Source organism: Teleopsis dalmanni, chromosome 1 (assembly GCF_002237135.1).
Source record: "Teleopsis dalmanni isolate 2A chromosome 1, ASM223713v2, whole genome shotgun sequence".
Lineage (NCBI taxonomy): Eukaryota > Metazoa > Arthropoda > Insecta > Diptera > Diopsidae > Teleopsis > Teleopsis dalmanni.
This window is the reverse complement of record NC_051846.1, coordinates 103,179,282-103,194,946: the sequence shown is the minus strand read 5'-3', so window position 1 is coordinate 103,194,946 and position 15,665 is coordinate 103,179,282. Positions and strand designations below refer to the sequence as shown.

At 33.1% G+C, this 15,665-nt stretch overlaps 2 protein-coding genes across 2 annotated transcripts; both read left to right on the top strand.

Annotated features, from left to right (window-relative positions):
• The first annotated feature begins 8,536 nt into the window (after window positions 1–8,536).
• On the top strand, window positions 8,537–9,313 carry LOC119663615. The gene has a single exon (XM_038073227.1). The coding sequence runs from the start codon at window positions 8,537–8,539 to the stop codon at window positions 9,311–9,313; it is 777 nt and encodes a 258-aa protein (XP_037929155.1).
• Window positions 9,314–13,898: 4,585 nt separating this feature from the next.
• On the top strand, window positions 13,899–14,675 carry LOC119663604. Its single transcript, XM_038073218.1, has one exon. It carries the CDS (start codon window positions 13,899–13,901, stop codon window positions 14,673–14,675), a length of 777 nt encoding a protein of 258 aa, XP_037929146.1.
• Window positions 14,676–15,665: the final 990 nt, after the last annotated feature.

The window sequence follows — 15,665 nt, the reverse complement described above, 5'->3', positions numbered from 1 at the left end:
AATTAAATCCAACAATATATATATATAAACAATAATTTCTATACAAAAGACAAATAAAAATATATATAGATGTCACCAAACAAATATATATTTTCAACATAAATTTCTAAATAAATCTTTTTGAGTTTGAAATACAATTGCAGCATTCACGTTAAAATTAGTGGGTTGAAAAGTACATGATAATGCCATAAAAATTGTAAAATCTACAAATTTGTAACACGCAAAACCTTTTGTTTAATATTAGGAAAGTTAAGTTCTAAAGAATTTTAAAATGAAGTATATGGGGGGAGGGGGGTGGGTCATTCTTTTACAACTCGGACACCTTTTTGACCTCATGATCTCCGATTTGGCTGAAATTTTTTTTATGAGTTCCTTTCATAAAATAAGAAGACCAGTATCTCGGGAAAAAATTTTGTGATTTTTTTCCTAGGAGATATGGACCCATGGGGTTTTGAGAATTGGCATAGTAGACACATTTTCAAATGGCTATATCTCAAGTTCTATAAAAGGTAGAAACTTGAAATTTACAGCGTTTTAAAGATAATTGATTGAGCTTTTATAAAATTGTTTAAACAATTAAAATTGTTAATATTTAAGTACTAATATTAACCGTTAAATTTCAAAAAAAAATTTTTCTCAAAAGTAGTTTTTAAATTTTCATTTTTTATATTTTATTTAGATTCAGTTTTAAATTTTACTACGAAATAAAAATTTTCAAGAAACCATTATTTTTTTGAAATTTTTTAATATTTTTTTTTCTCCCGCAAAACACATCATGCACATGCATACTACATTTTCTATTGAATGTATTTTCAAAGAATATACTACATATATTCTTATATAATATTTTTGATTTCGATTAGTAATAAAATTCTACATAAAACCCAAAAATTTCAGGACGATATTGTAATTAGAAGTACTTTTAAAAATTTATTTATCTTTCATATCACACCAAACACATACACACGATTTTTCAGTAAAAAAAAAAAGGCATATGTCACAAAATTTTTTTTTTTAGTTTTGATTCAAATTAATATATAAATTCTACTTCAAAAATAAATATTTCGACTGTGATATTCCTTTTAGAAGTAATTAAAAAAAATTAATTAATCAGGTGTCCTTCACGTTACTCATACGCACCAAAGTACCATGAAATCAATTTTCGAAGGAAAACGATATAAAAACTTTTACTTTTTATTTCTAAAATAAATGTATACATAAAACATAACATTTTAAATTAGTTCCGCATCATTTCTGTTTTTAAATTATGAATTTTAATATAGTTAAACCGTTTAATAAACTTTTTTCTTATATAGGTGAATTAAAAAGTTAATTAGTTTCGTACTAGCCGATCTACCTAGAAAACTGCAGCACATAATCACATAATCACACATTAATAACACTTTCGGTGAAGTGTTATTAATGTGTTATAATCAATTATCTTTAAAACGCTGTAAATTTCAAGTTTTTACCTTTTATAGAACTTGAGATATAGCCATTTGAAAATGTGTCTACTATGCCAATTCTTAAAACCCCATGGGTCCATATCTCCTAGGAAAAAAATCACAAAATTTTTTCCCGAGATACGGGTCTTCTTATTTTATGAAAGGAATTCAGCCAAATCGGAGATCATGAGGTCATTTTTTGCCAAAATCCGTCCGGTTTGTAAAAGAATGACCCATATTCGCATCCTTATAAACAGGATCAAAATACTTTGTGGATCATTATTTAACTTTTTAACATAATCAACGAACACCTTTGGTGGATGCACTAAATAGTAATCTTTAAATTGTTTCTCATAGTAAAGAAATAATCACTTTAAATTCCATTAACTAATGAAAGGCCTGCTTCGCAATTGTGCAACTTAAATATTTTATAGTACATCCATTTACAACAATAAGTGAAGGCATTTGTTTTTAAAAATACTTCTTCACTTATGTTTATGCTGGCATCAAAATCAAAATTCTGAAGGAAGGAATGCATTGGTGAACCTGTTCTTTGAGGGTCCTGCCAAAATGACGAATACTGCTGATATTGATAAGCCATCCCTTAATAAAAGAGAAGGTGCTACCAATAAAAGCCTTCAGTATTTTTAATTAGAATAGACTTTAGAAGATTTTCTGCCGTGACTAGAAAAACTCATTTGGTCAGGTTATTAAAAAAAAATAAAAAATTTTAATTTTTATCTATTACTAAAAGATAAACTTGACTCTGTCAAGCCGAAACAGAAAAAGGTTCTCATTCCTTTAGCAACCGTATTGAAGAATATTTGAGCCGCATACTTAACCATCATTGTTTGGAAGCAGTTAGATTTGACGTGAACATTTATTTAATAGCGTGCACAACGAATAGTTGATTTCGAATCCTTATTATAAAAATATACTAAATCGTCCCATTTAACTAAAATATTATTGAAAATCAAATTATTTTTACTATTTACTAAGCAATTTCTTGTACTTTTCAATAAACGTGGAGCATCATAGAAGAAAAATATTTTTCTTTCATTAACTTTAAAAAAAGAGACGCTCCGCATATACACCTAATAACTTAGCTTACCTAATATTATTTTAAACTTGATCACAAACAAAATGACAGAGAATGGAATTAATGCCTTGAAGTTGTTTAATAACTTTAACTGCATATGAGCGTAAGCTTCACCTCTGCAATTTCAAAATAGTACTTGCGACCTTATAAGAACGGTTTTCATCACCATAATCTTCAAGAACAACGATTTTATCGTTATATCTATCATATTGAGCGTGAGGTTTTAAAATCATTTCATCGCAGGAAATCAAAACGAAGTTTTGCTTATATGAAAATCCGCGACTTCGCAACTCCAAGGCTTTAATACTGCTGTGAGTGAAGCCGGAGGATTTTGGTCAACTTGATACGAAGTCACGTAAACTGCGTGCAGTTGGCCAAATAAAGCTTTCATGCAAATGCTTGTATGCCAGAGGGGACAAAAAATAAACTTGCCCTGATTCCTGTACCATATTTTGTATGATTTTATGTTCTGTGGAATTCAAGTACCAGCTTTTTCTACTTCTTTAACTTTTCTATATATTTGTCTCTTTTTCTAATTTCTTCATCTTTTTATTTAAGAAAACGGTCTGTTTCCTCAAATGCCTTCTTTATTGTTTTTAATTTCTTTTTCAAAACTAATGATTCTTCTCTCAACTTTCTTTTTCTATGAGTTGTTTCAGAAAGACTTCTGTCTGTTGGGACCTCTCTTAAACAAATAGAGCTTATACTATTTGAAACTAATGTACTAACCGATTCACTAGAGAGGTTAAAATTGTTACATTGACTTTTATTGTCTGACTTGTTGCATTGTCTGAGTTATCAATAAAACTTAATGCTAAATTTCTATTTGGATATGCATGTTTACAAAGTTTTTTATGCATAATAATTTCTTCTGACAAATGATTGTTGCATGCATATATAATCTTAGCCTCCTAAACGACTCTTTCATTGAGCTCTAATTTATAAAATTATTATAACAATAAAATATATAAGAACAATATAAAGAATTGAAACATAAAACACAAAACTCCAATAACACAAAGCTCCAATAAAATTTCAAGAAGACAAGTAATTATTAGTTTTCGGGAATTTTTCTTAATACTTGTACAATATTATAAAATACACTTGATACACTTCATACAATGCTCAAACGGTTATAGTTAGACAAATAAGTAAATATAGAATAAACATGCTTATAATAAATTTAATATTAAAAATGTATTAACAACTACAACTACTGTATTAATAAATATAGTAGTTGTAGAACATATAAAAAACACAATACTGATGGTATTTCTGATTATTATTTTCACTTTTTAATAACCAATAATAATTTTAATAATCATTTGCGCGGTAATTTTTTTTAAATATGGCGGAGTGCAATTATGTTTTTTGTCAAGTAATCAAAATACAGAACTAAAATTATGCTCCCTGTTACACTCATTGCTCATAAAATTTATCTTAAGAGTGTATTATTCAACAAGTTGCTGAAGTGGAAAATAATCCTACGTTTTGAGATGGTTTAGTGCAATTTCTGAGTGTATTTATTATTTTGTGTCGTGCTCATTTAAGTTTCTATATAAAACCTGTTTTGGTGAGCATGTTCAAGTTCGGTTGCTTGATATGATTCTTGACATTTCGATACGCCACGCTTATCGTAGATGGGAAATCATTTAAAAATCGGTCCACAAAATCTTTGTAAGAAACACAAATCTCTTGCAACGAATCCACCCAATATTTGGCTGGACCTCGCATCTTTTGTTGTACGCTAATTATTATCATTCCAACCCTAAGTATTTTTCAACATTTCAATCCGTTTAATTTACTGTACGGCATTTAGCGACATTTTCGATACAGGATTAAATCCAAGCAATAATTCTACTACATCATGTACGTTGTGGAACTGATTTGACAGAATGTAGGGTATTGGTTGTGTAAGATATGGACTAGATACAAACGAAGGTACTATATATGGAATACTATTCATATGTTGTGGTAATGTGTTTTGCATTTGTGCATATACATTTTGCGGCATTATGTATCCACTCAATGAGATAGCACTTGATGTTTGAGCATGCCAAGCTGGCGAAATGTCATTCGAAACTATGGAGCCTGCGTTATATTACTCGATTCTTTATTACGGAGGTTCTGTGATTTCGACACTTGATCCGATGTGACATTATTCGAGATCGCTGATGATTTCGTAGAGTTCATCACCGGCGATGAAATTCTTTGTAACACAAAATCTTCGTTACTACCGCACTCATCGCGGTCAGGCATATGCATTTTGTTTTTTCTAATTCTGCGATATGTCGCGGAACTTGTCAACGGAGTCTCAACGATCACAATTTCACAGGCCACTATGTGAAAAAAATATCACCCAGTCAGATGCAAAAGATATCTTGGTTCTAAATTTTTTTAATTTTAAGACATATTGATTTAATTTTCTTCAATTTAATTTTCACATGCACACTATTCAAGAACAACTACCACACTACTACGCAGCTCTTTTCTCTCGTACCTTTCTACTTTCTTTCTATGTCTCAGTAATGCCAGCTAGTTCGTACTTGCCATTAGTTTGAACGTCATACTTGTTAGTCCAAATAATTTAGTATAATTTAGTTACGTAAACGCTTCACATTCTAGTGCCATGATGCATTTATTTGAAATACAAGCAAAATGCAAATGCAACAACAAAATTTGTGCAATGTTCAAGAATTATGATTGTTGAAGCATGTGAAATCTATTATTATAATTACTATATTATATAAATAATATATATATTATATTTTATCTTTATATCATACTGTTAATATGTTTTAATTTTATTGATCTAATTACCCCTTGTATCATATGAAATCAAACCAACGGTTATAATTCTTGCTTTTATTGCTTTTATTGTTACACTAAAACTAAGTAATTTTGATATATGTTTTTTTGGTTTCAAGCAAACTTCGTTGGTTTGATTCGCTCTTTTAAAATTTTGATCTCGACGGAAGCACACGCGGATGCGGATAAACCTATATTAAATCGTATTTTTAGAAATTGAATAAAATAAAGATAAAACACAAAAAGTGTATAATTCTTTCGGTTTTAATAAACGTGTATAGAGAACGTGTCCAATAGCAAAGTAAAATAAAATTATTATTCATAAAAACGCTTATGAAATGCACATTGGCGCCCAACGTGGGACACGAAGCTTTACCGTTTATCTACGTATCCACGCGGTGCGATAGTATTCATGGATATATATGCATAGTGTGCTCATCATATATATAAACTTTGAAAACTGTTATCGGTTATTGTTCGTTCCACTAATCCACGCGATGCGATAGTATTCATATATATATATGCATAGTGCGTTCATCATATATATAGACTTTGAAAACTGTTATCGGTTAATGTTCGTTGCGATAGTGCGATAGTATTCATATATTTGTATGCATAGTGTGCTCATCATATATATAAACTGTAAAAACCTGTTAACGGTTATAGTTCGTTCCACTAATCCACGCGGAGTGATAGTGTTCATATATATATATGCATAGTGCGCTCATCATATACAGTGACTCCATCGCATAATCGGACAAGCATTTGTTCGATATAAACGTGCTCTAAACTTTAAAAAAAATGCTAAAAATATGATTTTTTTTTGCTTTAATTAATACTTAACATACTTATCTATCTAAATTATAAAAAAAATAAAACATTTCTCATAATAACTAATTATTTAAGGTAAAAAACAGAACCAACACAATTTTTTGGGCTCAACGCATAATCGGACAAACTGAAGCAGCAATGCTAAAAATACTGTTATTTTACAAATATGCACTTCAAAACTACAGTAATGAATATCACAACAATGTTTCTTACATTAAGATATATATAAATTATAAATTATAAAATTGTAACATAAATTAGTATTAAAATGGCACCAAATGGAAAGCAATCTAGTGTCGAAATTAGGCAATTAATAATTAAATTGAATTTCGAAGCTAAAACCGTTAGAGAAATTGCCAATTTAGTTGGAATAAGTAAATTTACTGTCTAAGACATTATCAAGAAGTTCCGTGATGAGTTTAGGTTGGGCAATAAGAGCAGAGCAGGTCAAGGCACTATATTAAATGTTCGAGAAGAACGTTCGATATTGAAAGAAATAAAGAAAAATCCTTTCAAAACCGCAAAAGATCTTAAATTATCATTAAAATCCCGCTCTGGGAAAGATGTATGCTTACATACTATTCGCAATACATTACATAAATTCAATTATCACGGAAGAATTGCCAGAAAGAAGCCGTTTATAAGTATTAAAAATAAAAATAAAAGAATAAAATATGCTAAGGATTATTTACTAAAAACAGAAAGCTTTTGGAATCAAAAAAATTGATGGTAAATCATCTTAAATACATTTTCATTGATCATTTTCATTTCTTCAAGGTTTTGTTTACTGATGAAAGTAAATTTAATCTGAATAGATCTGATGGTAAGATGTTTGTATGGCGTAAAACAAATGCAGAATTCAATCATTACAATACAAAAACCACTATAAAACATGGAAGAGGCTATGTTATGGTTTGGGGTTGTATGTCGAGTGCGGGAGTAGGTAATTTGCATTTTATAGATAGTAAAATGGACAAATCTGGACACCTCGACGATCTGAAACAGAATGTAAAGCAAAGTGCAGAGAAGTTGAGTATCGCAGAAAATTTTAATTTTTATTAGGACAACGATCCCAAGCATACGTCAGGCGTAACAAAGCTTTGGTTGATCCATAACTGCCCCAAACTCATTGACACACCTGCACAGAGCCCAGACCTTAATGATATTGAGCATCTTTGGGAGGAATTAGCTAGGAGAGTGTACCAAAAAAAATTTAACACAATAGTACAGCTAAAAGAGGCTTTACTAGAAGTATGGTACTCAATTGAGACAGAAGTGTGCCAAAAATTGATAAAATCAGTTCCAAATTGTCTTCAGGCCGTTCTGGATGTGTTGGTTCTGTTTTTTACTTTAAATTAATAGTTATTATGAGAAATGTTTTATTTTTTTTTTATAATTTAGATAGATAAGTATGTTAAGTGTTAATTAAAGCAAAAAAATCATATTTTTAGTACTTTTTTTAAAGTTTAGAACACATTTATATCGAATAAATGCTTGTCCGATTATGCGATGGAGTCACTGAATATAAACTTTAAAAACTGTTAACGGTTATTGGTCGTTCCATTAAGTCACGCGGCGCTATAGTATCATAAAATCTAATTATGCCACAGTCACTTGCTGAGCTCAAACAGCAACGTAGCACCACTAGGGCGAGTATATCCCGTATCAAGGGTATTATTGATGCCAGCACTAAACCTGAAGGTCAACCGTGATCATCAGCTGAACTGAAATGTCGTTTAGGAATTCTAGATTCCTATTTCAAACATATTCTAACGGCACAAGCGGCAATCGAAAAATTAGACTCAGAGGATAATGTGAGGGGAGAGTTAGAAGAACTCTACATAAAGGTGCAGACTACCATTGTAGGATTGTTAGGTGAGGAAATACATAATTCTATGGTGGCCGAGTCCAGTTTATTTACATTACCGGTCTCACCTAAAAAAGTACCAGCTTTAAAGCTGCCCACATTTAGTGGTAAGTACGCGGATTTCAAAAATTTTATGAATTCTTTCCGACAGATCATAGATCGAGAGCAGTCACTGACTAACATAGAAAAATTTAATCATCTGCTGAATTGTTTGACATGGCAAGCATTAGAGACGGTTCGAGCTTTCCAAATAACAAATGAAAATTATTCCAAAGCTTTAGACCGACTGAAATCCCGATATGACAACAGTACGCTCATCTTTATGGAAAACATACCTACACTGTTCGAGTTATAACCCGCATCAAAAGGTTCAAGTGGACAACTTCGAAGTTTGGTAGACCACGTTTCAGTATTGTATGGATGATTACGGTCATTGGGTGACGAGAAAACTATATGTGAGTCGATGTTGATATATCATATTTGGTCATGCAAAAGGTTGACGAAGATTCTCGCAATAAGTGGAAAGAATCATTGAATTTCGAGACATTACCAAAATGGGAGGATTGTGCCAATTTATTAGACAGACACTGTCAATTCTTAGAATCAATCGGAAATGAAAATAGACCTCGTAATCAGATGCGTCACAAGACGAATGCTCAGAATAACTCCAATGTACGCTCGAAGCAGTATATTTTTTCAGTAGCGATATCGAATCGATCTTGTTTCATGTGCTCAAGTTTAGAACATTCTATAACAAAATACTCTATGTTTAAATCCCTAATGGTGGAGCAAAGGTTTAATAAGGTAAAGGAACTTGGTCTGTGTATTAATTGTCTGTCACAGGGATATCGAGCAAACAACTGCCCATCGATGCATAGGTGCAAAGAATGTGCAGGGCGTCATCATACATTGCTTCATCGCCTCCAGTTAAAAAACCATCAAATTACAACTGTATCTCGAACTCCATCTTCGGAACTTCCTGTTGCCTCACATAACCATCAAACCATCTCTGCCGCCCAAGAAGTCATTCTGGCCACTGCACTAGTTTTAGTAAAAGACTGTTTAGGGAATTATCAAATTGGTAGAGCTCTACTTGACTCTTGTTCGCAGGTGAATTTTGTTACGGAAGACTTCACAGAAAGACTTAGATTACCAAAATATAAGAAACCACTCTATGTTTCAAGTATTGGAGATTCAAGGACAAATATTAGCCAGCAAACTACTGCGCGTATAAAGTCACGTCATTCCAACTATTGGACCTAAATCTTTGTGTCACTTCACACATTGCTTATCAGCCAAGCTCAGAGATTGACGTATCATCGTGGAAGGTTCCAACAAACACCCCACTTGCTGATGAGCAATTTTATAAATCTAAACGAATCGACCTTCTCCTTGGAACTAAAAGCTTTTTTGATATTCTAACAGTGGGTCAGAGCAAGTTAGGTGAAAATCTACCTATTCTACAAAAAACCCTACTTGGTTGGGTAGTATCGGGTAGATATACAGCGTCTCAGGGATCGGTAATACCTCCTAGGTGTTTAATGTCATTCGAAGAAATTGTCACCAAGCAACTTGAGTTAATGTGGAAATTGGAAGAAATACCACAATCAAAGAAGCCATGGTCATTAGAACAGGTAAACTCTGAATCATTCTACCTCAAAACAATAAAACGAACACCTGAAGGCAGAGTCATCGTTCGCTTACCATTTAAGGAGAATCCGGATCGTCTTGGTTTTATATATAATACCGCCATGCGTCGTTTTTTGTCTTTGGAACATCGGTTATCATCACGACCAGAATTAAAAGAGGATTTTATGGAATTCATGAAACAATACAAAAGTTTAGGTCATATAACAAAGGTTGACACAGCTACAATTACTCATCCGCACTACTATATTCCTCACCATTGCGTGATAAAACCATCAAGTACGTCTACAAAATTACGGGTCGTCTTTGACGCTTCGTGCGCCACATCATCGTCGGTCTCTTTGAATAACATATTGATGGTAGGTCCCACCATTCAACCTGAATTATTTACTTTACTGCTTAAATTTCGTTTATATCACTATGCCTTAACCGCAGACATAATTAAGATGTTTCGACAAATTATGGTTGATAAATCAGATCGAAGATATCAGTATATTCTGTGGAGAGATACGGAACGTAATTCTATTGATACATACGAGCTTAATACAGTCACCTACTGAACTGCCTCTGCGCGTTTCTTGGCTATCAGAAGTTTGAACTACTTAGCTGTGTGCTACCAGTCGCAATATCCAATAGGCGCAACAATAATAAAATCATCATTCTACGTCGATGACTTTTTAGGAGGAGCTAACACTATTGAGCAACTTACATCTATTAAGCAAGAAGTCGAAGCCATATTGAATAAAGGCTGTTTTAAACTGGACAAGTGGCATTCAAATCATAAGGATTTTGTAAATGATAATACAGTCAAAGATTTAAATCTCGATGCGGATAACATCACTAGCACACTAGGCGTCAAATGGAATCAGACTCAGGATGCGTTTCTATTTTCGTTTACTAACTATGACTAACTATGATGCTTAAGCATGCTGCTGTTACAAAACGCAGTATCTTATCTTTAGCATCCTCCTTATTTGATCCATTGGGCTTACTAGCACCTGTCGTTATCGTAGCAAAAATTGTAATGCAGGAACTTTGGCTGCTTCATTTGAATTGGGATGAATCTATTCCACAAACCGTACATTCTGCGTGGGAAACTTTCATTCAAGATTTACAAACTCTCGATCTTATAAAAATTCCGCGAAATTGCTTGTCAATTAACTATAAACGAGTGGATTTACATGGATTCTACGACGCCTCAATACGTGCTTATGGCTGTTGCATATACCTTCGCTCACTAGATAAGTCAGGAAGGGTAACAATTAAATTATTTGCAGCCAAATCTAGAGTAGCCCCCACGAAAAGGAAGTCATTACCTAAATTAGAACTTTGTGGAGCACTGCTCTTATCAAAATTGTATGAAAAAGTGAAGCCAATCTTAGATGACGTTCTTCAAGATTCGATTCTGTGGACTGACTCACAGATAGTACTGCATTAAATTATTAAACAAATCAATTCAAAAAGACAAATAAATAAAACAAGTAATATTTTAAAAAATTTTTCTGTTTAACTATTGTTCAATATTCATAATTAAAAATTTTTTCTTAAGGGGTAAGGGTGTAGTGGCATATTAACCATGACCACACACAATACGTTGTGTGCGATATTTCATGTGTCACACTAACCCGAAACACTCAAATATCAAGCATGACCGTAAAACCCAAATTATCAGTAATGAAATAATTTATGAGTCAGGAATTTGACTCGTCTGTTTTGTCATTTCTTTATGACATAGTGCGCTCATCATATACAGTGATTCCATCGCATAATCGGACAAGCATTTGTTCGATATAAACGTGCTCTAAACTTTAAAAAAAATGCTAAAAATATGATTTTTTTTTTGCTTTAATTAATACTTAACATACTTATCTATCTAAATTATAAAAAAAATAAAACATTTCTCATAATAACTAATTATTTAAGGTAAAAAACAGAACCAACACAATTTTTTGGGCTCAACGCATAATCGGACAAACTGAAGCAGCAATGCTAAAAATACTATTATTTTACAAATATGCACTTCAAAACTACAGTAATGAATATCACAACAATGTTTCTTACATTAAGATATATATAAATTATAAATTATAAAATTGTAACATAAATTAGTATTAAAATGGCACCAAATGGAAAGCAATCTAGTGTCGAAATTAGGCAATTAATAATTAAATTGAATTTCGAAGCTAAAACCGTTAGAGAAATTGCCAATTTAGTTGGAATAAGTAAATTTACTGTCTAAGACATTATCAAGAAGTTCCGTGATGAGTTTAGGTTGGGCAATAAGAGCAGAGCAGGTCAAGGCACTATATTAAATGTTCGAGAAGAACGTTCGATATTGAAAGAAATAAAGAAAAATCCTTTCAAAACCGCAAAAGATCTTAAATTATCATTAAAATCCCGCTCTGGGAAAGATGTATGCTTACATACTATTCGCAATACATTACATAAATTCAATTATCACGGAAGAATTGCCAGAAAGAAGCCGTTTATAAGTATTAAAAATAAAAATAAAAGAATAAAATATGCTAAGGATTATTTACTAAAAACAGAAAGCTTTTGGAATCAAAAAAATTGATGGTAAATCATCTTAAATACATTTTCATTGATCATTTTCATTTCTTCAAGGTTTTGTTTACTGATGAAAGTAAATTTAATCTGAATAGATCTGATGGTAAGATGTTTGTATGGCGTAAAACAAATGCAGAATTCAATCATTACAATACAAAAACCACTATAAAACATGGAAGAGGCTATGTTATGGTTTGGGGTTGTATGTCGAGTGCGGGAGTAGGTAATTTGCATTTTATAGATAGTAAAATGGACAAATCTGGACACCTCGACGATCTGAAACAGAATGTAAAGCAAAGTGCAGAGAAGTTGAGTATCGCAGAAAATTTTAATTTTTATTAGGACAACGATCCCAAGCATACGTCAGGCGTAACAAAGCTTTGGTTGATCCATAACTGCCCCAAACTCATTGACACACCTGCACAGAGCCCAGACCTTAATGATATTGAGCATCTTTGGGAGGAATTAGCTAGGAGAGTGTACCAAAAAAAATTTAACACAATAGTACAGCTAAAAGAGGCTTTACTAGAAGTATGGTACTCAATTGAGACAGAAGTGTGCCAAAAATTGATAAAATCAGTTCCAAATTGTCTTCAGGCCGTTCTGGATGTGTTGGTTCTGTTTTTTACTTTAAATTAATAGTTATTATGAGAAATGTTTTATTTTTTTTTTATAATTTAGATAGATAAGTATGTTAAGTGTTAATTAAAGCAAAAAAATCATATTTTTAGTACTTTTTTTAAAGTTTAGAACACATTTATATCGAATAAATGCTTGTCCGATTATGCGATGGAGTCACTGAATATAAACTTTAAAAACTGTTAACGGTTATTGGTCGTTCCATTAAGTCACGCGGCGCTATAGTATCATAAAATCTAATTATGCCACAGTCACTTGCTGAGCTCAAACAGCAACGTAGCACCACTAGGGCGAGTATATCCCGTATCAAGGGTATTATTGATGCCAGCACTAAACCTGAAGGTCAACCGTGATCATCAGCTGAACTGAAATGTCGTTTAGGAATTCTAGATTCCTATTTCAAACATATTCTAACGGCACAAACGGCAATCGAAAAATTAGACTCAGAGGATAATGTGAGGGGAGAGTTAGAAGAACTCTACATAAAGGTGCAGACTACCATTGTAGGATTGTTAGGTGAGGAAATACATAATTCTATGGTGGCCGAGTCCAGTTTATTTACATTACCGGTCTCACCTAAAAAAGTACCAGCTTTAAAGCTGCCCACATTTAGTAGTAAGTACGCGGATTTCAAAAATTTTATGAATTCTTTCCGACAGATCATAGATCGAGAGCAGTCACTGACTAACATAGAAAAATTTAATCATCTGCTGAATTGTTTGACATGGCAAGCATTAGAGACGGTTCGAGCTTTCCAAATAACAAATGAAAATTATTCCAAAGCTTTAGACCGACTGAAATCCCGATATGACAACAGTACGCTCATCTTTATGGAAAACATACCTACACTGTTCGAGTTATAACCCGCATCAAAAGGTTCAAGTGGACAACTTCGAAGTTTGGTAGACCACGTTTCAGTATTGTATGGATGATTACGGTCATTGGGTGACGAGAAAACTATATGTGAGTCGATGTTGATATATCATATTTGGTCATGCAAAAGGTTGACGAAGATTCTCGCAATAAGTGGAAAGAATCATTGAATTTCGAGACATTACCAAAATGGGAGGATTGTGCCAATTTATTAGACAGACACTGTCAATTCTTAGAATCAATCGGAAATGAAAATAGACCTCGTAATCAGATGCGTCACAAGACGAATGCTCAGAATAACTCCAATGTACGCTCGAAGCAGTATATTTTTTCAGTAGCGATATCGAATCGATCTTGTTTCATGTGCTCAAGTTTAGAACATTCTATAACAAAATACTCTATGTTTAAATCCCTAATGGTGGAGCAAAGGTTTAATAAGGTAAAGGAACTTGGTCTGTGTATTAATTGTCTGTCACAGGGGCATCGAGCAAACAACTGCCCATCGATGCATAGGTGCAAAGAATGTGCAGGGCGTCATCATACATTGCTTCATCGCCTCCAGTTAAAAAACCATCAAATTACAACTGTATCTCGAACTCCATCTTCGGAACTTCCTGTTGCCTCACATAACCATCAAACCATCTCTGCCGCACAAGAAGTCATTCTGGCCACTGCACTAGTTTTAGTAAAAGACTGTTTAGGGAATTATCAAATTGGTAGAGCTCTACTTGATTCTTGTTCGCAGGTGAATTTTGTTACGGAAGACTTCACAGAAAGACTTAAATTACCAAAATATAAGAAACCACTCTATGTTTCAAGTATTGGAGATTCAAGGACAAATATTAGCCAGCAAACTACTGCGCGTATAAAATCACGTCATTCCAACTATTGGACCTAAATCTTTGTGTCACTTCACACATTGCTTATCAGCCAAGCTCAGAGATTGACGTATCATCGTGGAAGGTTCCAACAAACACCCCACTTGCTGATGAGCAATTTTATAAATCTAAACGAATCGACCTTCTCCTTGGAACTGAAAGCTTTTTTGATATTCTAGCAGTGGGTCAGAGCAAGTTAGGTGAAAATCTACCTATTCTACAAAAAACCCTACTTGGTTGGGTAGTATCGGGTAGATATACAGCGTCTCAGGGATCGGTAATACCTCCTAGGTGTTTAATGTCATTCGAAGAAATTGTCACCAAGCAACTTGAGTTAATGTGGAAATTGGAAGAAATACCACAATCAAAGAAGCCATGGTCATTAGAACAGGTAAACTCTGAATCATTCTACCTCAAAACAATAAAACGAACACCTGAAGGCAGAGTCATCGTTCGCTTACCATTTAAGGAGAATCCGGATCGTCTTGGTTTTATATATAATACCGCCATGCGTCGTTTTTTGTCTTTGGAACATCGGTTATCATCACGACCAGAATTAAAAGAGGATTTTATGGAATTCATGAAACAATACAAAAGTTTAGGTCATATAACAAAGGTTGACACAGCTACAATTACTCATCCGCACTACTATATTCCTCACCATTGCGTGATAAAACCATCAAGTACGTCTACAAAATTACGGGTCGTCTTTGACGCTTCGTGCGCCACATCATCGTCGGTCTCTTTGAATAACATATTGATGGTAGGTCCCACCATTCAACCTGAATTATTTACTTTACTGCTTAAATTTCGTTTATATCACTATGCCTTAACCGCAGACATAATTAAGATGTTTCGACAAATTATGGTTGATAAATCAGATCGAAGATATCAGTATATTCTGTGGAGAGATACGGAACGTAATTCTATTGATACATACGAGCTTAATACAGTCACCTACTGAACTGCCTCTGCGCGTTTCTTGGCTATCAGAAGTTTGAACTACTTAG

What these genes read in the sequence shown, in the direction of transcription:
- LOC119663615 (XM_038073227.1), top strand. Translation starts at nt 8,537, where the DNA reads ATGCAAAAGGTTGACGAAGATTCTCGCAATAAGTGGAAAGAATCATTG.
- LOC119663604 (XM_038073218.1), top strand. Translation starts at nt 13,899, where the DNA reads ATGCAAAAGGTTGACGAAGATTCTCGCAATAAGTGGAAAGAATCATTG.